Here is a 26442-nt window from a genome sequence, read left to right on the forward strand (position 1 = left end):
CCAATGAGCTTCCACTCTAAATGCTCGAGGCGAATAGAAATCTCCCAGAAAAGGCTCCATTAGGTATCAGTACTGGGGTGGCAAACACATGTCACCATGAAGTATAGTTGTACGTGGTCAGAATCAAAACCCAGGTCCCAGAAATGAAAGTGTTGCCAAAGAGGTTTATCATCCAAGTAGATAATGAAGCCTTTGCAACAGGAATGTATTTCTTACAGTGTTGTTCCACTAACTCATTTACAATGTATGCCCACCTCTGTAAAGTTGCAAACCTTGTTAATAAACAATGCAGGTGCTCTTAACATTCGTAATGGGGTAAATTAATTAAAGAAGACAGGAAACTATACATTTAAAAAGATTTCCGTTTGATACAAACAACCTATTATCTGAAACATCTATCGGGATAACTGAGTTTATACTTACTACAGCTCACTCCATTTTTAAGAAAAATATCAAGTAACATTTTGTCAAACAATTTAAGATCCCCAATTTGGCGTAAAGTATCTAAATACCATTTGTGTTCATACTGCAGTATAAACATTTATTTTAAACAATTTTAAGGTTTGTTGAATGAATAAGTTTCCCTGAAAAAAAAAAAAGAAACAAAGACATTCATGTTAAAAAATGTAAAAATAACACTAAAAACAATAATAATACAAAAAATGATGCTGGTGGCGATTTCATTCAAGCTTGCATATGCCAATATCCTTTCATACAGCTGAAAGAAACATGCATGTCAAACTCTGAGCTAGGCCAATCCATTGTGTTTGAGGTTCTACTACGGATTTATAATCTTTTTAAGTAACAAAAAAGCCATTTCTTTTTTCTTACTGTTGGATTATGTGTGGCATTTCTTACCTGCATAACCTTGAGTTTAAACTGCTTAAAATAAGTCTATTGATATCCGTAGCAGGAACTCGAAACTCAGTTTTGTAAGCAAAATGAGAAATGCCATAGCCAATGAAGAGAAGACATGCGGCACTGCTTACTTAAAACCCCATCCTGTCCCCCCAAGGACAATGGCAGCCACCAGGATGGCGCCTGCGATGGAACCTATTATAAGATTGGTGGCGCTAGGACCTGTGACAAAGGGATTGTGGGAAGAAAGATATAAGAACCAAACCATGCAGGTCACATTGAAGGGAAAACATTTTGTTGCTAAATACATATCCTAAAGTGACATTTAGGTTTTATTCCTCCCTGTCCACTTCTATCCTTCACTGGTGTTTAACTGCATGACTCTTATTTTACTATTTGGGGGAGTGCTGAAGATGAGTTGAGGGCCGGACCTCCATCTTTTTTTCTCTATCTGCAATTTGGCAAGTATGGAGTATGATTTTCTGCCTAAATTAGATTCTCTTCAACCTCATGTTCTTTCTCAGTGAAGTCGCTTGTTTATATTGCAGGACCATAAACACGCACAACACGGAAAGGCAGACCAAGAATGCTCCAAATATGTCAACTCACACACTGTCCAGAATAGCACATATTCAGATACTTAAACAGTATGTTTAAACGTTTCAATGACATTATACTATGTGAATTACAGAAGCAAGCAACAGAAGTGAATTCGGAGTAGAAGAGTACAGTAGTTGATTTCAGTATTTCACATTTGTTTAAAATCTAGTATAATGTGAAATTTAATATGGCTTTAAACCATCAAAAAACATGTCATCTGTTTAATCCAATGCTGATCTTATATTTAAAATACTTGTTTATGGAAACCAGCAATTTTGCTTTATACATTTTGCATAATAAATAAAACTATAGAACACTGATCTATAAAACAGCAATGTGTAATTATCACTACAGTAGCATTAGAGTTTGTTTATGCCCCACATGCCCCAGAAAGGAGAGGGTTAAACACTGCATGACAAAGATCACATGACACTGACACGTCCAATCACATGACGAATGCGGTCACCACATGAAACAAAGCCACTGGGACGGTGCACAGAGGGCTCAGGGTCATCACACACTAAGGCACCAATATGCAAAAACTCTGAAACTGAGAAAAACGCTTACTCTAATCCCCACCCTGTGCCTCCAAATATCACCCCCAGGGCCAGAATGATCCCTGCTACTGCACCTATCAGTCTGTTAGTGGCCATGCTGACTGTACAGAGGGAAAAGGGATAGTTTTACGAAAAAGATTACCATCTGTTTTTTTTGTTTCATTAGCTGGAACGGGTGTACTGGAATGTCTATCTAGTGCAACCATGACAAGATTAGATAAAAAGAAAGCTCCTGTGTTTTATCACTTGTTGGTTTTACTAAAACGCCATGATGTCAGGCTGTTCAAGATGTATAAATAATAAATGAATCAATTCAAATTAGAATAACATTCAAATACAAGTTTCATTCTAATAATGATCCCATTAGAGTACTGTATGGTAATGCCAAAATTACTATGTCCTAGTGAGCTACAATATTCTATGGCAATGCTAAACAGTATCTTTTCAATTGAATTTTGCTTTTTTCATCAAAAATCAGAACCAAATAGTTGAAGGACAGACCAAAATTCTCCCTTCTTTCTAGTACTTTCTGATCTATGGGGAAATGTGTGACAGCAAAAACACTACTCACTACAACTGAATATTTGATACAGTAACAGATTTCACATTTGAAATTAAAATCCATATGATGTATTTTTTTTAGCAGGCTGATTTAAATGGAGAAATTAAGCAGCATGGTCTATATTGTCTATAAATATAGGTGTATGTTTTTCATTCGAATAACATTGATGTGTCCACCTCTCAGTGTCAAGCTTATGTCACAGCACAGGTACCAAGCTTGCATTCTAAGTAGAATAAGCACTGTTCCCTTAAGAGCCCTCAGATACAATTAGCCTCAGTGTGCAATGTAGCCATTACTGCAAAACAACAGTTATATACCAGGTGTGCATCGCTTTCTTGTTCTGCAAAACACCTTGCCAGAAAGAAAATAAATATTTTGGTCTGGCCTAACCTGTACAAAGAAACACATTTGAAGAGCAAGGAAAAACAAAACAACACATTAGCAGTTTAAATGTTTGGTGGAACTCATATACTGTAGTGAAATATTTGTCAGGTGATTGAAATGCATCAGGTGACATGTATTGTACATATTCAGTCTGCAGTGTGGTATTATTTAAATCCTTATGATGTTTTTTGGATAACAGTGTGTATAATTTGTGTAAATAATATACAATATCTAATATAACTGAATATGTCTGATACTGTATTCAATGAAGTTAAATGTCTCTTAAAAAAAAGATTCTAGAAGTTAACAGATGTACTGTGACATTAGAATTGCTTACAAGAGTTTATTCCAAAGTTGTTAGGAAATAAAATAATTTAATTTGTGGCTTATAAATTTATTTAGTTTTACAGTACCTGTTCATGCAAATCTGTAAAACCTCAAAAAACATCCATGCAACTGAAATTATCACCTAGTCCTTACTATTGAGGTAAACACAATCTTTTAGACAAGCAATTAAAGCTCAAGTGATATTAAACAAACCCTTGGGCCCATCGTCATGATTAGGCGGGGGTTCCTTAATCGGGTCATAGATGCTGCAGTCTGTTCCAGCCCAGGTTGAGTCACATGTGCAGGTGGCTTCGTTATTGCAGACCTGCAGGATGAGGTGCAGCATTATTGCTTCTCACACTTACATTGCAATAAACTTTGATATGAATGTATATACCACATACTTACCACCCTGAACCATGGTTAACAACACTTTACCACACTTAGATGTTATTTACCATGTTGTACCATGATTTTATGATGCGTTATTACAATTTGCTGGGCTTCAGGGTATACCACAGTAATCTTTCATAAGCACAAGATTACCTGGTGAGTGAAGGTCTTCATCCACACATTCCTCTACTATTTTTGTAAGCAAACTGTTAGTTAAGTAGCAGGCTGCTGTTGATCTTCTATCTCCACATGTAATATACCACATTTACAGATGCATTCTTTCCCCGGATGGCTTACCCCATGTCCTGAGCACACCGGCCCGTTTGATCCACTGGGACAGGTGCTCATATTTAAGGACGGTATCGGCAAGCATTTTCTATCGAGGCACATCATGGATGGGCCACAGGGCGTTCCGTCCTCTACATATCCTAGGTCTGTTTCATCATCCAACAAGACATGGCCTCCACTGGAGAACATAGGGATTTAACAGAGTGGTCAGTATGGACAGGTGGTCCATCTATAGCTGGTGTTTAATACAGATTTGACTGGATACATACTAAACTTAACCATTTAGCTAACTGCCTTTTGAGCTATTTAGTAAAGTTACATGTTGCTTCTATCAACATCCTAGTCTTGCATTAGGATACACAGTAGAACTGTGCTTCTAGTTAGAGACTGAATCCGCTCCACATTGTAGTACACTACTGGATATGCTCCAGTTAACTCTTCTTGGATTTTCACCTTGGATATTGTGGCAGGAGCAATAATAAGAAGAGGGCTTACAGCACAGTAATAAATAAAGCTGAAATGATGATAAGGGAGGCATTGACAATAGTACAGATACACATGTTATGAAACTGTCAAAGATGTGATACCAGAGGTAACCAGAGGTGCAAAATGAGTTGTGTTGTGAGTCTGAATTGAATCGAATCAGTCATTTGGCTCTAGATCTGCTGCTGCTACGCTGTCAATAGACCATTTATGATGTTTGTTTATCCAAAATGTACTGTGCCGTGTTACCACAGGACAACAGGATTTGGAAACTCAGTAAAGTAAATGACAGAGATTCCACTTGTCACATAATATTCTAAAAATCTAATTTATGTATGGCATAAAGGTCCACTTGATAGCAACAAGGATTCAGTAGGTAAGAATCTTGCACATATGCTCACTTACCTACAGTCTACAAGTCTCCCCTGGTGGTTGAAGGATGCTGGAGTGACATCACCTTTCATAAAGCCAACACGTGGGATCCGGCCAATGCTTGTACAGAGAAGGTACCCACAGAAAACATCACTGGCAAAATAAGAGTTTAAGCAATGGTTAACAATCCTGGAGTGCTCAACAAGCTGTTCGGATTGCTTTGGAAGGTCTTTACAAGGATATATGAGCTTGGCTACAAGTTTCAGCTAAGAACTCCCTTAAACCTCTGTATTCAGTTTAAAAAGATAAATTATCACTTAACGTCAATGTATTGGCATTACAAAAGCAATACAGCAGCCTTGTATGAAAAAGCAGTTGTATGAACAGTACCAGGCAGTTGGACCAAGAAGGGAAGGCTCAGGGGAAATGAAAATCACATAAAGAAGATTCTCTTGTGTTTTCTTCATAGCAGAAGGGATATCGAGCTGTGCTTTTAGTGTGCTTTCATTTCAAGATTAATTTTGCAGGCAAGAACATTTTCATGCTGACTGCAGGGTAGCAAGCGTGTTGACTGAAAATCCTAGATACAATTGGTTAATTGTAAGTTAATCCTCAAAAAGTTAATCCTAGTCCCTACTTCAAGCGTAGCACAGAGATCAGGACCAGACGACACAGTTGGAGTGAAAATAGACTTAGGTCAGAGCTTGAGAATTCTAGTTCTTTTTAGCAAGTCTTTGAAGATTACAAGACATTTTTTAATGATCTATCTTCTTTGAATGATGTCTAATTTTTTAAGGGTTCTTTGCAGCCTTTCATGGTATTCCTAATATATCAGGAGGACGATCAAATAGACTTTCACTTCTATAAAGTCTTCAATGAAATAGAATGGCTAAACACAATTAATATTATTTTCAATGAGGGGCAATTGAAAAATAATACAAATTTCCTAAATTCAAAAAGACATAGATCTAAGAAATCCTGTGAAGGCAGAATAATTACCAGATCTTTAAACCACAAACTGCTTTTGATGCATCACGCAGGATTTATACAGCAGGAATCTGTGCGTGTGTTGGAGAATGATGGATAACTAATACCTCATTTAGAATAATAGAGGAAAGGGCTGCTTATACAAAAGTGAGCACATCTGCTAGCTCAGATGCAACATCATCATCAAAGCATTCTAGGTGTTTCTACTAAAGAGACTATTATAATGTGCTGCTTGGATTGTATTTTATTTTTAACTCAAGTGGGTCTTCAAAAGGCCAATACCATTATATCGTCAACATGTGGAATTATGTTCACATTCCAACATAAGTACATACAAAAGGTTTTATTAATGTATTGATTTAATTATTTTACTTTTTTATATACTTCAGTATATTCCTGTGGTTCAAAATGTTCTTCATGGTGTCTCAGCATGGCCTTCCACACCTAAGGGTTTGACTGCCTTTCCTTGAGAGGAGTGGTCGTGGTCAAGCACAGGTCCCTTCCTGTTTCAGCACATTCTTGCTTGTTCAAGCTCACAAGTGATAAGTGGATCAATGATGCAGGCCCTGCTTTATTAATCCACTTTATTAAACATGAACATAATACCATAAATGTAATTGTACTTAGCAATGTTAGCAAAGGGCCAACAATCACAGAGTGAAAGGTTTGCAATATTAACAATTGACAGTATTTTCATTTAAATACACCCCAGTGTTGTTCATGAACTGTATCTCCATTTAATCTCTGACAATCCTATAAACACGAGTTATGTATTCAAGTATTTTCAAATTAATTTTACTGGAAATCTAAACAGTAACATCATGCTGGTGTTTTTCCTCCAGTGTGTTTGCTGACTCCCTTATAAACAATACTAAATACAATTAAAAAAATGAAGATAGGAAGAGGTCTGAGATATAGAGGTGTCATGAGTTTTTAAGGTGGTGACAATTAAGAACCACTGTTGTTTGGATCATTAAAATTATGACAAGCAAAACTCACTGTTTGTTGCACTGGATCCACTTGTCTCCATCTCTCCCACAGTTTCCCTTCTCTGTTCCCTCTGTATTTAGTTTCTCGTAGCAAAATTTGTCGGATCCACCTGCCTCTGAGAGGAAGAAAGGTGATTATGAGTAATTACAGCTAGTTTTACAGACCCTAATTACGGCTACTTTTGGACTACCTCATGAGTCCAAGATCAGTGCTTAACTTAACTTAGTCTGTGAAAACAGGCTGTTGGAGTTTAAAGATTGCTAATTGCAAAAGTATTGTATGGTATTGCAAAAGTACTGATAAAGTGAAATCCACAGCCACTTGTATATCCCACTACAATTACTGTAAATCTCCTTAGTGGATAAAAGCAGAAATAACTGTGCTACTTACTTGCGCCCCATATGTATCTGCACTGGTTATCCCTTGTCTTGCACTCTCCGTTATAGCATCTTCCCTAAACCAGAAAGATGATAAACATACGTGAGGAGATCTAACTAGTATTTAAAGACATGAAGAGCTCAGCTTCATGAAGAAGCCAGTGTGGATCAAACACTTTAGAGGGTTTGATAGTCTGCAGTCCATACTCATAATGTCATAGCAACTGCCCTTATAAATAACACATAGGCGTTCCAGTAAATACACTGCAATCTTAAAGCATATCTTTTTGAGGTTTCAGTAGGTTTGATATATTTATTCAGTAAATTCAGACTGTAGAGGACACTGACTAAGATTAGCCTGAGCTGAATCAGATGTTATATATGAGGCAGGTTTGGGTATATTCTCTCTTTGTAAAAACGTTAATGACAAACGTAACGTGTAGACAGTACCATGATAAAGGCAACACACTCGCTTTGTAATCTCAAAGATATACAGATGTCTGTTTCACCACATGGTTAATCAATTTAAACATTCAGACTTCTGAGGTAAAACTTACTGCACTTGTATATCAAATACCTGGTTAGAGTTGCAGTGGTATCCATCCTGCTTATGAAGGTTAGGTGGGCACTGAAAAAAAAAAAAAAAAAACTTCAGTAATTTTAGGCATTAAAATAGAAGTTTAGGTTAAAACTCTTTTTTTTACTAGCAAAGTAATAACCAAATGAAATAATAAGATGGGATATGAATTTGTCCCATCCAGTAAACCAAATCCATACCTGACCAGAGTCTCCAGGGCACATTTCTGTGATATCACAATCATTGACAGCGTAACGACAGTCATACCCCCTTGGATAAAACTAAAAGCAAGAAACAGACATTTTAAAAAGTATTTGAGACCTGAATGGCTGTTCATAAACGGGCATACAGTGACAATGACAGCCTACGTAATTATCATGTAAGTTTTGAGTCAGACATGCCTTACACAAGATCATTTTCTAAGCTGCGCAGTTATTCATTTAATAGTCCAACATTGCTCAAATTAAATAATATGTAAGCGGGCGTGAAACAGGAACATGTAGGTAAGTGCAAAAGGAAATAATTTTGAGAGGAATAAAACCAATGTAACTGTATAAAACAAGCAAGAAACAGCTTTGTGGGAAGGAGCATTTATGTTGTTTTTTCTGGCTAGTTTTATACTGTTGAATATATTTAATATGCCTTTGCACTAGATTTGAAATATAGCCCTTTTAAAATACGAGGGCCAACACTGTATACAGTCCATGTTTTGTAGTGTATAAAAATAACTGAAAGCAACAGTGACATAACCCAAGCATGTATATTCCATAGTGCCTATTTTACTACTTACAAGACAAGTGTTATTGCAGCAGGGCCCATCACTGCAATGAGCTCCATTGGAGAGAGAGCACTTCTTACAGCAATCACTATAGCACTCCTGGAAGAAAGAAAATATCTCAGGATTTTGAGAGTTCATTCATGTTAGATTTCAAATAACAAGAAAATAATGGGGCGTACAGGGGTGGGGGGCTAAAGCATCGACTGCCCGAAGTAGCACATACAGGTTGTAATGAGACGAGGAGACGTACATCAGATGATGACGCCAGCCTGGGAAAGGGGGCCAGCAAATTCAAGGTACTCATTAGCTTACCATGTGTTCTTGGCAACCACGGCTGTACTTACTACTCTCACTCCACAGTCACATTCCTCCCCTGGCTCCACGTATCCGTTCCCACATTCTGTCGCCTCAAACAACTGGAAGAGAAAGAGATGTCGGCCAATGAACCAAACTGGCTGCAAAGCACTAGCCAAGCAAACTAAGGTTTTAAAATCCACTGTTGTTTTAAGACACATTAGCAATGGTCACCTTTGTGTAGAAGATCTTTTAGTGTTTTTTTTTTTTTACTCATTTTGTTAAAATTATTTCAGAATATACCTCTGGAACATTCTTCTAAATTATTTTATCCTGACATGGACATGTTTTAAATAAAAAAAAGAATACATAGACAATGTAGATTTAAAAAAAAACATAATCTGTAGTGGTGTTTTCTAAGGTTAGGTAGGTACAGCAGGTAGGACATATTCTTGGTCAGTAAAGTAAAAGTTTTCAAGTATGTTTCAGGGCTGATGTATTGAAAAGTGTACTTGTCAAACCAGTCTGTGTTTCTTTGATTTTAATAAAAAATATGAGAAAATATGTATAAACTGAGAACAATATTTGGGAAGGGGTTACATTGATGGGAAAGGCGGGTTTCAGCCTTTCAACATTTTTTTTTAATTATTATTATGGCTTTACTTGCTTCATGAGCTCACCTTTGTAGGTCTGTTAAAAAGGCAGGATCCTCCACCTTTTTGCAAAAACTCCTTGTAATCTGAAATGCTGCATTTGGAAAACTTCCGAGTGTGTTGCACTCTATAAATAAGGACAGATTACATATTAAAGTGTAGCCTTTTATTAACTCTTATTCATATGTTAACCTTTAGGTGTAATTCGGTGGACGCTGTAGAGGGCGCTCCCTCGCGGAGCTTCCAGGTTTTATAGCTGTATTCAGCTTCTCTAGCCTCCCTGGCAGCATTCAGTAGGGGCGGGATTAGCCACGCAAACTACTTCCGGGTGGGGTGGGAGTCAGTTTACTTGTCAATCTCTTTCTTTGTTATTTATACACTCAGCACTGCTTCAACCCTCCATCTGTGTTTGTTTTTGTTTTGTAGCAAACGTGCAGACCCTGTAATTTTAAATACTTGCTCCTTTTCTGTTGGTCATTTTACTGCACAGCGCTGCCAAGATATTATCAACTATTTTCCTACCTGCTCGGGTGTTTCTTCCCATCATTCAGCTTCTCTGTTCAGCTGCAGGAGCTCCAACATTAATCTTTCCTGCTCCATCCAGTCTCCAGCCCGGCTACAGCGCCGTTCAAAGCGCAGCTTCATTACTCAAATTGATCTGCGTTTTCATCAAAAAGACTGAATCCAACGACACTGCTGTATTACAACTATGTTCCACCGGGCCTCACACACCATGGTTACCACAGCTACACTTCATTGAGTTCTACTGCGAGTGGCAAGTTGCCATTGGCGACCAGGCAGATTCGACAGGCACTCTGAGCCTGTGCCTCAGTACTGCAGTCTTCTGGCTCCTTACGCTGCGCTTGTGCACCGTGACAGTGAGTTCAACTTGCCGAATTGTGACATCTAAATACTGCAGGCTCCTCTTGTAGACCTACGTAAACTTATTTGTATGCATCACTAACCGTTCTAAAGCAAACGGTTTATACACAAACAAGGATTTTAATTGCAATAACGAAATATACCCTGCTTCCTGAGGCCAACAGTTTCAATTTCAATCTAACCTCTAGATGGTAAATAAACACCACAAGCTATACAAAATTTAAGCTGGTTTGCTATCGTTGTGAATCCCGCACACTCCAATCTTTCTATCAGTTACTGCAGTTCATTGTCACTCCGAGGGATTCTCAGTCCCCTCCTGCCTCAACATTTTTGCTACATATATTAACTTGAATTCTTCAAATCCAAACCCCTCCCCTCGATGACCTGGTCATGAAGCCAAGCTTATCAGCTTTCTGAGATGCTAAGAATCCATCATCACATTAATTTCCAGCTTCCCTGCTTCAGGCCATTCCGACAACCTTCCTGTTCCTGGATTTGCTCTTCCTCATTTACCCCAACTTCATCAAGGCACCACAACTTCCAAAGTCCATTTCATTCAATTTGAGCTACCAGTCACATTCGGAAACTGTGTCCTACAATTTTCAACATTTCAGTCAAAGCCTCCTCCTACACCACAATAGACAATACCCTCATAGACTGCTCCTGATCAAATCAGTAGATTTTACAGCAGCCTCAGAGCAACGCATTCTCATCCTTTCAGATTCTGCAGCTGCATCAGATCTATGCATTCTTCATCTCTGCCCAAAGGCAATCGTATCCACGGTGCGGTTCTGCGGGGTGCCAGGGGTCCTTCTTTTGGGGGGGGGGGAGTGAGTTTCACTCGTCCGACCGACTGGGTCGGCCTCCTGCCCAAGTCACTGCCGTTCCCGGTGGTTCCTCGCCAGCTAGAGGGGATCCCGGCCACAACTATTATGTCGCAGCTCATGCACTAGCCTCACCAAGGCTACAACCTTGCTATCCCATCTCCCTAGTTTCTTTTCAGGTCCAAGTACCTTTCTGCCCCTTCTGGTTGGCCGAGTCCCCACCTGCTGAGCTGGGCCCCGCCAAGGGGGGCGTTTCTCTATTTTCGTCTCTCCAACACGGACCCGAGACAATTTATAATAACTCTCCACGCCACCCAGCTGCCAGCCACGCTGCCTGAGGATGCTGCACTGAGTAGTGACGGCTCTATCCCTGTGTCTTTTAGGTCTCTCATCAACAGTGTCTTTTATGTCTGTCTTCTCATTCTCCTTGTTCGACCAGCAGCTAAGAGTCGCCACCTGGCTAACGACCTGGACTGAGAGCTTTGTCTTTATTTGTTCTGTCTCTCATTCTCTAACCGCTCAGCGCTGCGTATGCGGCCTGACCCAGTGAGACGTGAGAGTGTTTTACATCGTACGTCTTGTCAGGCTATTTTCTTCTCAAGCTGTCCAGCTTTATGTCTCTAATTCCTTGTTACACAAGCACCCCCAATCCTCAAATCAAACCCCTTATACTACTCTACACAAGCCCTTGTAAGCGACCAGTGAACTTCAGTGCAAGGCTTCAGAAATACTTATATACCAGAACTCAACTTGCTACACTAAACCTTTCGGAAGCATCATCCCAGTGAATTCTAGTTAATTACTAAATGAACAAAGTATATTAAAAAACAGAATAGCAGCCTACTGACGTCTAACAGTACTGAAAAGACATTATCCCCAGGATTACAAGTGTATTAATCTTAATCATGCCGTCGCTAAAAAGTATCAAAATACAAAACAAGAATATGACAAAAGCTTGAGCTGGGTATGTAAAGACAGGGCACAAGAAGCAGAAAGAGCAGTCAGTAGGATAGAGTGTCGTTGAAGGAACGGACTTAGGATAGAGAAAGCACGAAGGTTAGTATGGGACTCGACCACTGGAAACGTAAAGCGGCCATGTCCCGAGGAGAGGAATGGATAGAACACAGCCTCACTAGGTGAAGTAAGACAAGAGCATGAGCTGCGATAGGATAGTGTGGCCGGGGGTCCGCTCTGACTCACGGCGGTCAGAACCTCTCCTATTAGAAGGAAGACAGGCGGATGCCTGAATGAAGGGAGAAGGCATAGACATGATACAGAAGTGATGTTGGATCCCAGAAATTCCAGATTTAATGTAAGAGGGAGAAAATCCTTAGCGTGGATGATGAAAGCCTGGATCCGGTTTTGATTGAAGGAATAGGATGAATCCGATTCTGGGCAGAGAAAGTTAAAGACGCTGACCAGGCTGCAGAATGGGAAGCTCTTGAAGAAGGGGCGAGGGCTGCAGACATGTAATGCTGAGCAGACTGAAGGAGGTTACTGAGAGTAGGATTCAGTCGAATAGCAGCTGCTGAAACTGGGGAGTCTGAAAGGGGAGTTGGGGAAGCAGTTGAGATGCCGACTATCCTATGTGTCAGTTAATACAGGATCGATCAGCGGCTTGCTACTATCATGTCTGCTTGGAATGGAAAAGGTGAACCCACATTCAGAGATTTGGGTTAGCGGAACTCCTTAACTCATAATCAAGACAGATTTCCAGTCTCGTACCATGCCTCTCACCATGTACTAATGCTTGTACTATCAAGTAATATATATAATATCAAGTAATATATATTTTGTCATACTACTAATTACAAATGCAACTATCTTTTCAGAGTATCAATTTCACACATAAGATGCTTGTCATAATTTTTATAATCTGTATTTTACTGATATGCTATGCCAATAGATTTAACCGTTTGCGGTCCATTTATTCAGCGTTCGTCAGATCCAATTTATTTTCACATGTGCTGTTTATTTTACACTGTTTAAAAAACTTTTCAGAGTAAAACAGGTTTAAAAAGCATTAAATCGCAAAAGGACACTCAGTACTGCATCTCCAGCCAAGCCCCACCCCTTGTTCGCTGTATTTTTCACATACTTTTTTACAGACGTGCATACTGATAAATCCTCTCCTGATCACTCTTTTTATCACCAAACTCCTCAATAATGCGATCTAAGTCATTGCTTTATTACTATAACATCTCAAAAAGCTTGGCAAATGTCTGTGATATTCTTTGAGCGCTAGATGCAGAAGCAGCTACCTCCGTTGTTATGTCAGTGTTAACTCTGTAGTGGATGGGGCTATGAGATACACCCTTTTTTTCGGTTTCACTTGGCTCCTATCGGTCTCACTCAGCCATTCAGCTTTTTCCAGAGAAAAAACGACTAGAGACCTGTGCTTTACGTCTTTTTGATGATGTTGGACAGGGTCCAACATCGGACTGGAAAGGGAAAATTGTAATGTCGGACCTGGTCCAACATAGGACTGCAAAGGGTTAAACATTCAATATAGAAACAATTAGAGGATCAAAAAGAGGTTATCCCTTCATATAAATAAAATGCTGTAAATGATTTATAGTCGCATAACACAAGCCTATATTGTTGGTATCAGTTTACCTTGTGCGATGCTCTAAATAAAATTAATCATTCTGCAATTTCAGCTGACTGCCAATGCACCTGAAATAAATCCAAATACAGACTTCTGTCATTTGCACGCAATGGTAACACAATACAGATTCTATTACCCTGTTTCTTCCATGATGCATCCAACCCAAGACTCCATGCACCCACACTCCTCTGCAAGAATGAAAAAAGGTTTGTTTACAGCTGGCAAATAACAGACAAAGAAACGGTAATCTAATTCCTGCACTGGTACTTTTAAGATAAATAGCAAACATTTCTTCTGACAAAGATAGTATAGGAAACCTACACTAACGTCTGCACCAACAATAAAATAAAGGGTTCGTTTGGAAGCTTTTAACTGAAAAGTGTAAAGCACTCCATTGTTTTTAATCAATACGAAAGAAAAAAAAAACATCTGTTAAAGTTGCAAAGCTAGAAATAAACACATATTATTTAACACTTCATTGTAAAAAGGAAACTGACAGGCATATGCATTTAAATTTGTGCCACATATGATAAAGCAAACTTTCCTTAGGTAATGATCCACAGCAATGGGTCACATGAGATTCTGGACAGATTTAGTACACAGTGAATAAAGATATCCGGTAATTGCACTGTGTTAAATGGTTTTAAGCATTACTGTTGGGCTTACAGTATTTGTTAAACTATAGCACTAAAATGTGCTATAAGATATGCTGTTTACAGCAAATGAATAGACCAGTGCTGAGTAGGCAGATATGCATTAGGATACAACAGACCCAGAAGTAATAGTGTTTCATGTTAATTGTATCTCTATAGCTGTACACACTGAGAAGGGTAAAGGTGGATACTGTACTTTTTCTTGAAGCCGGGTCCCACTGAATCCCCAAGTTCTGAGCCAAGCTCTGGGACAATGCAGCTGCCATTGCCCACGTTGAGCCATACTGGTGTTCAAAGAAAGGAATTGATTATCGTTACTGTATTTATATAGATATTGATGCAGTCTCATCACACTATTCGATGTAAAATAAAACAAGCACATGTGGGTTTTGTCCGACAGTATGCCGTCTCTGTTTACTTGATGTATGTTTCAAAGTGTTTGGTAGCTAATCAGGTTGAGGCTGTATATTACTCCTCGCACACGCTTTGTTTTGTAATACAAAGAGTGCAAGAGAAAGTGCAGTCTCAACTTGATTAGAGGTAGTCACTGAAGACTTGTATTTATCTAAATAAAAAAAAAATAGATGAAAAGCTGATATGAACATACTTGATGTGTTTATTTAGAACCTGTTGTGGTTTAAATGCCTAGAATGCTTTGTGATTGACATTCTGAGAGTGAGATCCACACTCTCCATGAAATCATAACTGTAGCTGCTGCTAAGAGATTCCAATAGGGACATGACTGATAATTTTTGTTACGTCTATTGCAGTGAAACCCTGCACTACAACAAATGTTAAGCGTGATTTTCTGAATGCTCACCTCATTCACTCCTACACCGCGGGTCACTGAACAGATCCCACCAAAGTAGGCTATACTACTCCTTGCATAGTGAAACGTCACATTTCTGGAATAGAAACAGATCTTTATGTGACATGTGGACTTTGAATATTAAAATAAAAGCAACTAAATTAGTAATATGAAAACCACGCATTGATTCCCTGTTTTTACTAATGATCTGTAGTGTCTTGAATTTTTTAATAACACTTTAAATACAGAGCAATTCACCACAGCAATTCCCCACACAGCTACGGAAAATGTAAGATTTCAGTATGTATTCTGTTGTATCACAGAATAACATGATGGTAATTGCAGGGCACGTCGACCACTAGGTTAATGCTACAGTATGGGATCTAAATTCCATACTTTTATAGGTGTAAATACACTAGATATACTACTGTGCACATTATTGGTAATCTAAGGGATCTTGTATGCTGATTAAATAATGTTTAGATCATTAAAATATGGCCCTGTATGACAATGTGGAGAGTAAAAACACCTTGGTGGTCAGTTTGCAAGCCTTTTTCCCACAATGGACAGCATATCATCATACAAACAGCACCTAACCTCACATCCTCATATGGCACGAGAATCGGAAGTGGTGACAACAAATCAGATTAACAAGCATAGAAACCGTACATACGAGAACAGGTGAACAGCGTCTGCACGTTGTCTGATACTGTGCTGCCTGTACTTGGAGAAATCTCGAAGCATTTCCATGGGCTTCTCGCCGATAGGGATTTGGTCCCGGTCCGTCCAGATTTCCACGCCAACCAGGACCACCCTGGTGTGGAGCTGCTCTTTAAACACCTATCAGCAAAGACAGTACAGGGACAGGAGAAGAACACTGGGTATGAGAGAAGCACAGGGGCCAAAGCAGAAAGGACACGTGGGAAAAACAGATCATCATCAGTGAAGGCAAATAAAAAAAATAAAAAGATGACATTTGTAGCATTACATGTACTGTATTTACATTTTAGCAACCATTTTTGTAGACAGTCTTGTTTTTTGTGGCTTCTATATCTCTTGCGATGGTCCACAGCTTTGCACACATTCAGGAGTAGCTGTTCAAGATCATCTGTTAGGAATAGAGTATGTGTTGGCCATAAAACTGTTCATTTCTCAATTTTTAAACTGCACAATGTTCAGGTTTACAATGACTGCAGGACAAAACAAATGGATCCTATTGATAAGCTTGAAGTGAGTTGAATTCTTAATACATTATGATAGAGAAAGAATGAATCTTGGTTATAAATCTCCCTCCTGACCTGCGAGGGCGCTGTGTCAAGGGAACAGTGTGCCCCGGAATGGATGATCTGACAATTAATTCCATGGTAAAGGTGGAAGTCGGCCATCTAGGAAAGGGGCGGAGCTACAGTACACCAAGTCATCATCCCAGAAGGGAAGCGATGTGGCAACCATGGATTGGAGAAGAAACGGTTGCACTTGCTAACCAAAGGCATATGACTGATGGTACAAAAGTGGATGTGGCTAGGTGATCTGTTCCTTTGCTATGTTTAAGAGAGAACCGCTGAAAGGAAAACTATAATTTTACTGTGAGTGTTGGTTTGTTTTGTCACGTCTAATTATATATTTGTTTATTTTATGGCTAACACATACCGGGAGCTGTCGTTTAAGGAGAGGATCAACCCGGACAACACTTCATAACTGTACACAAATAAATTGTATTTCACCACATGTACGTTAGCACTCACTTTGGTCTTGTGACCGTGTTGTGTTTTGTGTGTGTTTATCCTGTGTTTATTCTTTCGGGACTGTAAACCCTTTGTTTGGAACAGTGCGATACACATTGCTGTACACAATGCTGTGTATTGCCTTGGCTTACTCTTTGCAGTCGCCAGACCAGGATTATAAAAATAACATGTTTGGATAGTGAACTTTGTTGTCTGTCTTCTGTTTCGTAATTACATCACCTCTACACCTGTGCACTGCAAACCACTTTGCCACATACCCTTACATGTCTAATACCATAAACTACATGAAAAAACGTATTGGTGCATTAGTGTGTCTTCCAGTTTTAAGGACAAAAAAGTGACCTCGGTTCTCTGTACAATAGCCCAAGAACCTCACACACCATATCATATTTAGGGATGGTGAAATTCAGTGCTTGGGTGTCATCTGTAGGCTACACGTGTGGGCGCTGCAATCAGGAATTTGAAAAGCTCTCAATTAAATTAGTTGTTCTTGATGACCCTCATGAAACATCAGGTTCACAGGATGATATGCCTAGATTAAAAACCTTCAGACATCAAACAATATATTCTTTACTGCTGCCTGAAGGCTACTTTACAATCAGTTGGTGAATGCTGTACTCATTCTATGCTTTGATTCTGTAAAATGGGGGACGTGGCTAAAGAGTATATCTGTTGCTTGGTAAAGCTTCATTATTTGCAGCATTGTGTTTTTTTAAGTAAATGGTATACTGCCCTTGAGCCAAACTCTTCATAGATTTCCATGTCTAATAAAATCCCATTCCGTTCAACTGGTGAATCTTTCCGAGATAACAATCAAGGCTCTATGATGTGTTTTTTTTTTTATTTTACTTATCTGAAGTACATAGCAAACAAATCTGCTTAATTGTGTTATCCAGAGGGTGTAAAAAACACTCTGTATCAAACTAAAGGATTTAAAAATGGACTAGAATCTAAATTTAAAAGATACCCTAAACACGATACAAGACCATCTGGTAAACTATATTATAAGTTAATGCTTTACATTAATTAAAGACAACCAATACATAATTACCCAATCATCTAACTTGAACAGACAAAGCAAATGTAATTTAAAGTACTGGTCTGATTAAACAGTTTACCACAGAAGAGATCTGATCTAAATACCAGCACTGTTCAAATAGAAAATTAAGACCAACCCTGACAAACACACCAAAAAAACCTGGGTTTTCCCAAAGTGCCTTTTTAAAGATTAAAACAATTGTGGTATTAAGATCTGACGTCGAGATCCATTGAATAAAGGCCCATCATTTTAGCTACAAGCTCAATATGGATGTTGCAACATGATGACTTATTCCTTGGGGTTCCAAATTATAACTTCTCGCCTCACACTATGCACTTCATTTTGCTTCTGCCTGTATAGTTAATGTTACTTACAGCGTCCACAAAGTTCACCACAGATTTAGCAAAGTTGTTAGTGTGTTGTCTGGTCTTATGTCTCTTGTACTGCAGAAAAGAAACACAAAAAAAAAGCATTTTACTGTATACTATATATTTAACAAAGAACATCAGAAAATACACACATTTACTAACTCTTTATTTCAATATGCAGGACCTCTGCTTGTCAATTGTATCAGAACAGCTTACTAGTCTATCTGCTCAATGAGCAGGTTACACTGAGATGTGGATATTGAAATTAAATACCAGGACTGTGTAGCATGCAGAATTAAATTCTGTGTAAATTAGAATGAAAACAGCTCCCTCTGCTGGTTCATCTAGGGAAATATTACATTTAGAGAGAAAACAATGCAGTCTGTATAAATTGTTTTGGTTCAATACTAATAATAAAGTTAAAACTGGTGGATACAGGACAGTTATCCACTGCATTAAAAGGTGACGTACAGTATCCACTATATATATATTATATATAGATATATATATATATATATATATATATATATATATATATATATATATATATATATATATATATATATATATATGAGATTTACCAGATATATGACGTTTGTGCAACACCCTGATTTTTTTACCAGATATATTATTTCTAAAACACTTGAGTTTTGTCTGTTTCTCAGCAAGAAGACAACATGAGACTCACCGTCCTGTGATCAGTGACAATCATGAGCTCAAGGTACTTCATTTCTTCAAAAACATTACGAGGCACCTATTAAAAAATGAATGAAAAAAGATAATAATTGCATGAGGAATGATCAGTTTGTGTAACTGCTATGTTATCAGCCTGTCTGCTCACTCTGTGCTGAAATTGATGGGTGATAACTCGGAAGCTGTTTCCCTTTTAAAGGTTTCCCACAGTAAACACCTAATAATAAAGCATAATGAAAGCTTGGTAAAGCATAGGTATGTATTATAAAGCCCAGATGGGGAAGCATATTAAAAAAAGGGCAAACTGTGATTAATTGTAAATGCAACATGTGATTGAAGTATGAATGGCTGTAGCACAGAACCTGCATTCCTAGAAAGGCTGTGGAGACCCTGATCCTTTTCTACTTCATGCAAATGTAGGGGATTTTAAAGATTGCAATAAGACAGCATTACTGGAGCAGTTTTACTCACCTGTTGCTCACTTGCAAAGCTATTTTTTCTAACTTTTATTCTACACTGGGGAAAAAGTTTAACAATGTGTCCCATAGGGGTTTTAATAATGCCAAGCCCATCCAAAGACAGGAACCTTCCAAGCTTGGAAGTTGTTTCTTCTACTGTCTAAAGGTTTACAGATATAAGATACTGTTCTGATACAATGCAATTTTAAAAGAGACATCCTCTTAATGCAAGAAGATAGTGGACACCAAAAGAAAAAAAAAAACCTAAAAAAAACACAGTACTTCATCCTGCCAGTGGAAAGCATTTCTTCTATTGATTTTAAAAGTTACTGCCTCAGCAATATGGTAAATATTTTCTGTTAAATATTTAAATTTGGTCCATTGATTTCCAATGCTCCTGTTAGACTGTGTGCAGTAGACAGAGCACGGCGAAACCAGTGTTAGCATCTACCTGACCTTTTGATCAATAGCAGTTGTAATGCTGAGTAAAATGTAAAATATTTTTTTTAAATAATTGATTGAGATTATCGTGTTGCATTCAGCTACAAAATATAGGGCCATATTTTTTACTTCAGTCTCTCATTTTTTCAAATGATAAAAACACCTGTTAATCTGACAAAACTTAGGCCACATTTGACAAAAATAAGGCCTACATTTTCAATGGGTTTATGCTACTCTTCAATGAACTACTATTTTTGACAATTTTCTACGTAAATAATACAAAACTGAGAAGCAGAGTTTCAGAGTGCTTAAAAGAAAGTAAATACTGATAGGCATAAAAGTCAAATAATGTTTTGCTTTCCGTAGGTTTTGTGCATGTTTTCTCAGATGTATTTATTGTTTAGTACCCTTTTGGGCGTTAAACATTAAAATAATTATATAAGTCCTGAACATCCAACCATACCAGTATTCTTACTGCAAGCTTTGTTTATCTTAATGAAAACCTGAAACAAACCATTCTGCATTGTGATTTATCAGTGGATGCATTTTTTCTTTTGCCGAGTTTGGCCAGTGACTCAAGTCTGCACAGAATTCCGCTCTTCTCTGAGACAGTTTCTTCAGGGGATAATTTTTGGTATAGATTTAAAAACTACAGTTTTTTAAAAGGTAAACAAAGCTTGCAGATAAAAGAATACTGGTATGGTTGGGTGCTCTAGAGTTAAAACATTATTTTAATAATTAAAATATATATTATTTAATGTTCAAACAATACATCAGAGAAAAGATGAAACATTCACAAAATAAAGGCAAGCAAAATATTAGCAGTTTTTTTTTTCTCCTTTCCAAAAATGTAAATTAATTAAAGACTAGGGTAAACCCTCAATCAATTTGATCTGAACGACATACACCCAGTGGGTTGAGCCACAGTTGTGTTTTGGGTGGATTCACAGTACTTACAGCTCGCTTCCTCCTTCTCCTCAGCCAAGAAAGATCATCTAGGAGGGCCAAATGAGAGACTGACTTCTCTGTGTCCCCTGAAAACAAACACAGGAATCTGTTACAATTCCAGTACTTTGTATGCAGTGAAAGCCACTTGGTAAAGATCACATTCAAAGGGAAATGCCATACACTTAACGAACTAAAGAAGCCTTTCCTATCACCTCGGTTTTCAAAGCTACAACAAAAATACTGTATTTCACATGACATTACTGTTTGTGAGTAGAGACTGGTAAAATTTGATTTACTGATTAACCTTGATGAAATGCGATGTGGTACATGTATTCCTTAAGTAACGGCTCAAAATAATTACATAACACTACAAAACAAATTTGTAACCAAGCGTCCCCTTCAAACAATGTGAACACATGACAAGTAACAATATATTGTAAAGCCAACTGGCCACTTTACATGACTGAACTGAAGGGCAGCATCTATTAAAATATATTTCTGTGTTAGAATTCTGTGTTCTGTTATTTAACATATAATCCCAAGAATGAAAGCCTCAAGACAGACTGAGACGTTCACGCAATAATAGTTTTAAGGGTCAGCTAGGGTGCCCTGAGTTAAACATGCCGGTGGTCAGCCGAAGCTAGAAACCCTCTGAGGGAGGTAGCTTGATGACCACAGAGCAGTGCTACTGTAACTGTTGTAAGTGTATTGATTGGTCAATGACTCAAACCACCCCTCTAAAAGCTGACTGTGGTAAACTGTAGTAAAAGAATAATAAAATATAGTAACACATTTTTAAATCATGGTAAATCACAGGCAAGCCTTGTGAATCACTGGAAAATATGGTAGGTCCAAACTGTATAATTACTGTGCAAATACAATACTTTACCTGACTCTTAGGACCACCTTGGACTTCTTTTAATGATGAAACTTAACATGAACAATACTTATCACACATTCACTCAACTTATTGGAGACTTGTCTCACTGAAAAGTTTGAGGGGGTGATTCATACAAACAAATTAAATATGTGACCTGACATTTTCCCTTTTGAAGGCGCTATTAAAACAACCCCCAGACTTAAAAAGAAAACACGCCACAAACATACCACTGCCATTATGCCCCAAAAAAGTGTTAGTCGATGATCCCTTCATTTAAAATACATAGTGAGCCTTGGTGACTTTTGATTGAATATCACATTTGACCAGAGTGTTGCCGCACCCCAGTGTTGCTAAATCTATTTGTTCTCAGCTACTCTTGTGTTTCCTCGTGTCAGCAATGTGACAATGCCTCCCCTGTCTCAATAATGTGTTGTGGTTGTTAAGAATAGCTGCTGATGTGAATAAATTAATAAGTGATCCTCAGCAGCCATCATCTAGCCATGTAATTCTTCAGTTTCCTCAACCGATGTGTATCATTTCAATTTCCAGAGAGGAGTTGCAGCACGCACGGTGTTAATATACATTTTGCAACACATGGAATGTTACAGTATCAGTTACTGTATCTCTGCTTACCAGATGATGACATTATGCTCTTTTGTCAAACCACATACTGAGCTACATCTGGTAAGTATGGAGTCAGCATTTTACGAATCTGCTGTGTAGCACTGTAAAGATGCTGAGGGGAGTTTTTAAAAATGGCAGACTAAATTCGTAAACTCAGTTTCGCACACTCTACTTGCTGCTATCTGCACTGCAGTTTCTTATGTAAACATTTCTGCTCCACCTGCAGGGATCCGCAGCTCCTCTAAGCAATGTCCTCTAGGAAGGAAACACGAGAAGTACAACATGTACTCTCACTCAGCTACCTGGAATGAGGTTAACAGCAAAGCAAGATATTTTCCATCTGACCGCATTTTTCCATGCTAAAATTAGTTGGTTTTCATCCCACTTAACCCACTACATTTATTTATTGTCCTTCCTTCTGGTCGTACTGGTTTAGAAAAATACTATAGTAGTAGTAAAATTTAGCAAGATACGGGAAGTTCAGAAAAGCAAACTACATTTAAAAACTAGGCTAGGAGTCTCCTCTCCTGTTTCTGTTCCTATTTGTTTGCATGAAGTCCTATCTTCCACCTCTCTAACTCAATGTCCCCACAGAGCTGTATGTGGCTTTAATAAAAGGAACATTGTTTCAGCGCCGATAGCCAACCCATCTCTTCACAGACAACTGGAATTAGGTTTAGGAATTCATGTCTCAGCTGGGCTGATGAAGGAATCGCTCCACCATTTGCTACACTCTGTCTGAAGATTTTCCGTAACTTTTGGTTGTCCAATTTTTCAAAAGGGATATTTATGCAGACAAACGCCTCTGTCGGGTCAAAATTGAATAAGTGAACTTTTGGAACATGGAAGTCGCTGTTTTTTGTTTTTTTGCAAGTAAAGCAGTCGCAGTACTGCTTCGGATTTCCGCCTTTCTCTTTCGATGAATACTTGCTGTCAACAGAAGAGTTTTGGTAGTGAGCTACAGTAACGTTGCATGACACACAGAAGAGCTTGCCTCCATTGCTGTGTAAACTCCTGCTGGGCACTGCTTTACGCAATCTGCTGCAGACACATTTTCTTGTTTACAGTGCGTAGTATTTTAATGGATGGTGCATGGTGAATATTACATGCAGGCATACAGCAAAGCTGTACAGTTTTGTTAATGTGATTTTGTTTTGTATGAAATACAAATAATTATGAAATCATTTTTATTTCTTAAGAAATCGCGGTATTGGGCTAATTTCACGATTTCTGCGCAGCCTGTGAAATCGCGATTTTCACAGGGCCCTAATTATAATCAGAAGCATGGCTTATTTAGCTCACAGTAACATCTGGAGTGTATCAAACTGCTGTGAGTGGGAGTTATTTCCACCTCTACCTATTGTACTGTTTTTAACATTTATTTGCATTTTTGGCAGCCATTAAGCATAAAGTGGGAGTTTTTATGATAATATTTTTCTGCAGGATATTATATTGAGGAGCTCTAAATGTAGTATCACAGGAGACTAGTCACTTTTAGAAGTGGCATGGGCATACAATGAATAATAAATTAATTACCTATCAGAATGTATTTTGATCAAAAAACAATAATAACGACAGAAATAATAACAATAATAATACAAATTACCCAAATCTTCTAACTGCTCCACAGAATGGACACTCGGTGTCTTTCTTATAATGTGAGGCCTCGCTGAGCTCTCCTTGACAATGAGAAAGAAAGTCATGTTATTACAAGTTTGTCAGTAACGTACATCCTCCACCACAACTAAAGCTTTCAATATGAAGACAAAGTAGATCACCAGGAGTCAGATCTATCGTATGGACATGTAAAAATGTAAGTATGACAAACGTATGGATGGATGAACACATGGACAGGTTCCTTCAAATATCCGCAGAGTCTAATATAGTCTAATAATACTGATAAAGAATGATGTAACCAAGTTTGATCACAATAGGATAAGTGGTTCTCTAGATATATGTAAAAACAGAAATGTGACAAACAGACATACATTTGTGACAAAAGGATGAGAAAACAAATTTAATTTACTACTGCATACAAATGTATTTTTATTATCTGACCCTACCTATATCAGAACCTTATGACTGGGCGTACAAATGTATAACATTTGAATTATTCAACTTTAACACAGTGAAAAGGAACAGCGTCTTACTGAAAGGAAGAGAGTCTAAACTGTACATAACAGCTGCTAAATTTAACTGCATTTAAATGTGGGCGCTGCGTGATTAATGCGGCTGTCAGTATGATTAATTTATTCATGGTCTAAAGAGAGGCAAAAAAAGCTGACATAGGATGATACAATAAATACAGTTAATATGTTAACATGAATGTGATCTCTCTTTAGCCCTCATTGTCTACATCATATTATGATTTACCTGTAATACTGTGGCACTGATTACAATACTTCCTATACAGATGATTATAAACACAAAAAGCAGTACAGCGAGTCTACATAATAATGCTGCCATTTATTAAATATATCAGCCGTACTGATCTCTGAAGAATACAAACAATGTCTCACCGTAATATGGTAGAAGAAACAGGGGATTTGTTTTATTAAGTGCTCATTGGCATTCAGGGCCTGTTTAGCCTGGCTCAGCCTGTAACATTATCTGACTAACAACAAGGAGTCTACAAAATTGATCTAAATGGCTTTCAGCCAGTAATAGCCTTTGACCCAGAAGACACTGCTGAGGTAGAATGACCCAGGAAGTGCCAGATAGCTCACATTGTACTGCAGTATTTTCATATGAAAATGCATGCTTGCTATAACGTGTTCCTTTCACAACTTGTAGCTAATGTTGATGGAATTATCTTGCTAGCTCCAATCACTTCAACAAGCTTACCTCGCTGTAATGGGACGACACGGACCCCAGATCTGAAGGCAGCCAGCGCTTAAACAGTATTGTCAATTCAAAGCATGTGGAAACTAATTTAAACATGTATCCTTCTAAGTTGCCTGCAATGTCAAAACAAGTGTGGGTGCGATACAAGTGAAAAATAAATAAATAAAAAAGAAAACGCTTACTTGTGGGTGTATCTGCTGCAATGGCTCAATTAGGTATGTGTGGGTACCATCATCAAACATGCCACTGTGAAAAGAGAAAACAGATCAACTGAATATCTCTGTAGCATTCAGGAGCAGAAATACTCTCAGCCAGTAGCCTGTCAAGGCAGAAATGTATATACTGTTACAGACTGAAGCTACTTTGCCTTCCAATTTAATAGTAAAAGTTTCTATACAGTATACACCTCTTTAGTTAACTTCTAAGTACACCTCACATTTTATGTGATAAGCCTGTTTGCAGTTTTTTTTTTTTTTTTTTAAAGTCTATTTTGAAGTTTTTCTGTGAAACTTTTCTTGGTTCTTTTCGTAATGTGTGTTTAGAATGCAAAGTGTTCCTAACATTAAGTTGTCAAGTCACAAGAATGGTTTAAACACCTGGGATTTTAAAAATGAAAAAACGATCTCTATTTATATAATATATAGGGCGGTTACGAGGTTACTTTGCGCTGATGTGGTGGAAAAATCATTCTGCACTGAAGAACACCATCTATCAAGAGGTGCTGCATGTCCCTTTGAAAGTGTTGCATTCTGCCATTTTTAATAACATTCCAAGAATGGAAGCCCACCTGGAGATAAATGGTAGCCATACTGAGCAATCATTGCAGCAATACTTACAGTACACATGTCAGCAACAGCGCCACCTACCAGTAACACTTAGTAGTATTCCAAGGCTGCTGTTGTCATCACCTGGTGCCACCACCACTCAAGAGAGACTGTTCCACTGCAGCAGCACAAACTGACTTCATAGCTGCCTGTGCATGACTGAAATATACTTAAGCCATAACTTTAGGACTGGTTAAGTATACAAGGCCTGAGGCCTTGTCCAGGTGTTTATACCAATTAGAGTTTATTCAGATTTACACACAAACAGCCCTAAACAGCAATTATGCTCCAATTGTTTTCGAGCTTATCTGTAGCATTTTTAT

The 26442-nt window shown here is 38.1% G+C and overlaps 1 protein-coding gene across 2 annotated transcripts in view; it reads right to left on the minus strand.

Annotated features, from left to right (window-relative positions):
- LOC121322132 (disintegrin and metalloproteinase domain-containing protein 23-like) overlaps positions 1–26442 on the minus strand; it is a 48878-nt gene that overhangs the window by 3244 nt on the left and 19192 nt on the right. Inside the window, exons 6-25 of one of the 2 annotated variants that reach the window (XM_041261671.1) lie at positions 25478–25541; positions 24058–24130; positions 20957–21033; positions 19096–19161; positions 18414–18482; positions 15929–16095; positions 15268–15352; positions 14644–14731; positions 13931–13982; positions 9508–9607; positions 8878–8949; positions 8546–8632; positions 7956–8036; positions 7756–7806; positions 7192–7255; positions 6811–6916; positions 4858–4977; positions 3979–4147; positions 3502–3613; positions 990–1080 (exon numbers count right to left, since the gene is read on the minus strand). In XM_041261671.1, coding sequence (XP_041117605.1) covers positions 990–1080; positions 3502–3613; positions 3979–4147; positions 4858–4977; positions 6811–6916; positions 7192–7255; positions 7756–7806; positions 7956–8036; positions 8546–8632; positions 8878–8949; positions 9508–9607; positions 13931–13982; positions 14644–14731; positions 15268–15352; positions 15929–16095; positions 18414–18482; positions 19096–19161; positions 20957–21033; positions 24058–24130; positions 25478–25541 — 1794 coding nt within the window. The remainder of the gene's footprint in view (positions 1–989; positions 1081–3501; positions 3614–3978; positions 4148–4857; positions 4978–6810; positions 6917–7191; positions 7256–7755; positions 7807–7955; positions 8037–8545; positions 8633–8877; positions 8950–9507; positions 9608–13930; positions 13983–14643; positions 14732–15267; positions 15353–15928; positions 16096–18413; positions 18483–19095; positions 19162–20956; positions 21034–24057; positions 24131–25477; positions 25542–26442) is intronic. The other variant, XM_041261672.1, reaches the window with a different exon arrangement.

Source organism: Polyodon spathula, chromosome 10 (genome assembly GCF_017654505.1).
Source record: "Polyodon spathula isolate WHYD16114869_AA chromosome 10, ASM1765450v1, whole genome shotgun sequence".
In the NCBI taxonomy this organism is placed as follows: Eukaryota; Metazoa; Chordata; class Actinopteri; order Acipenseriformes; family Polyodontidae; genus Polyodon; species Polyodon spathula.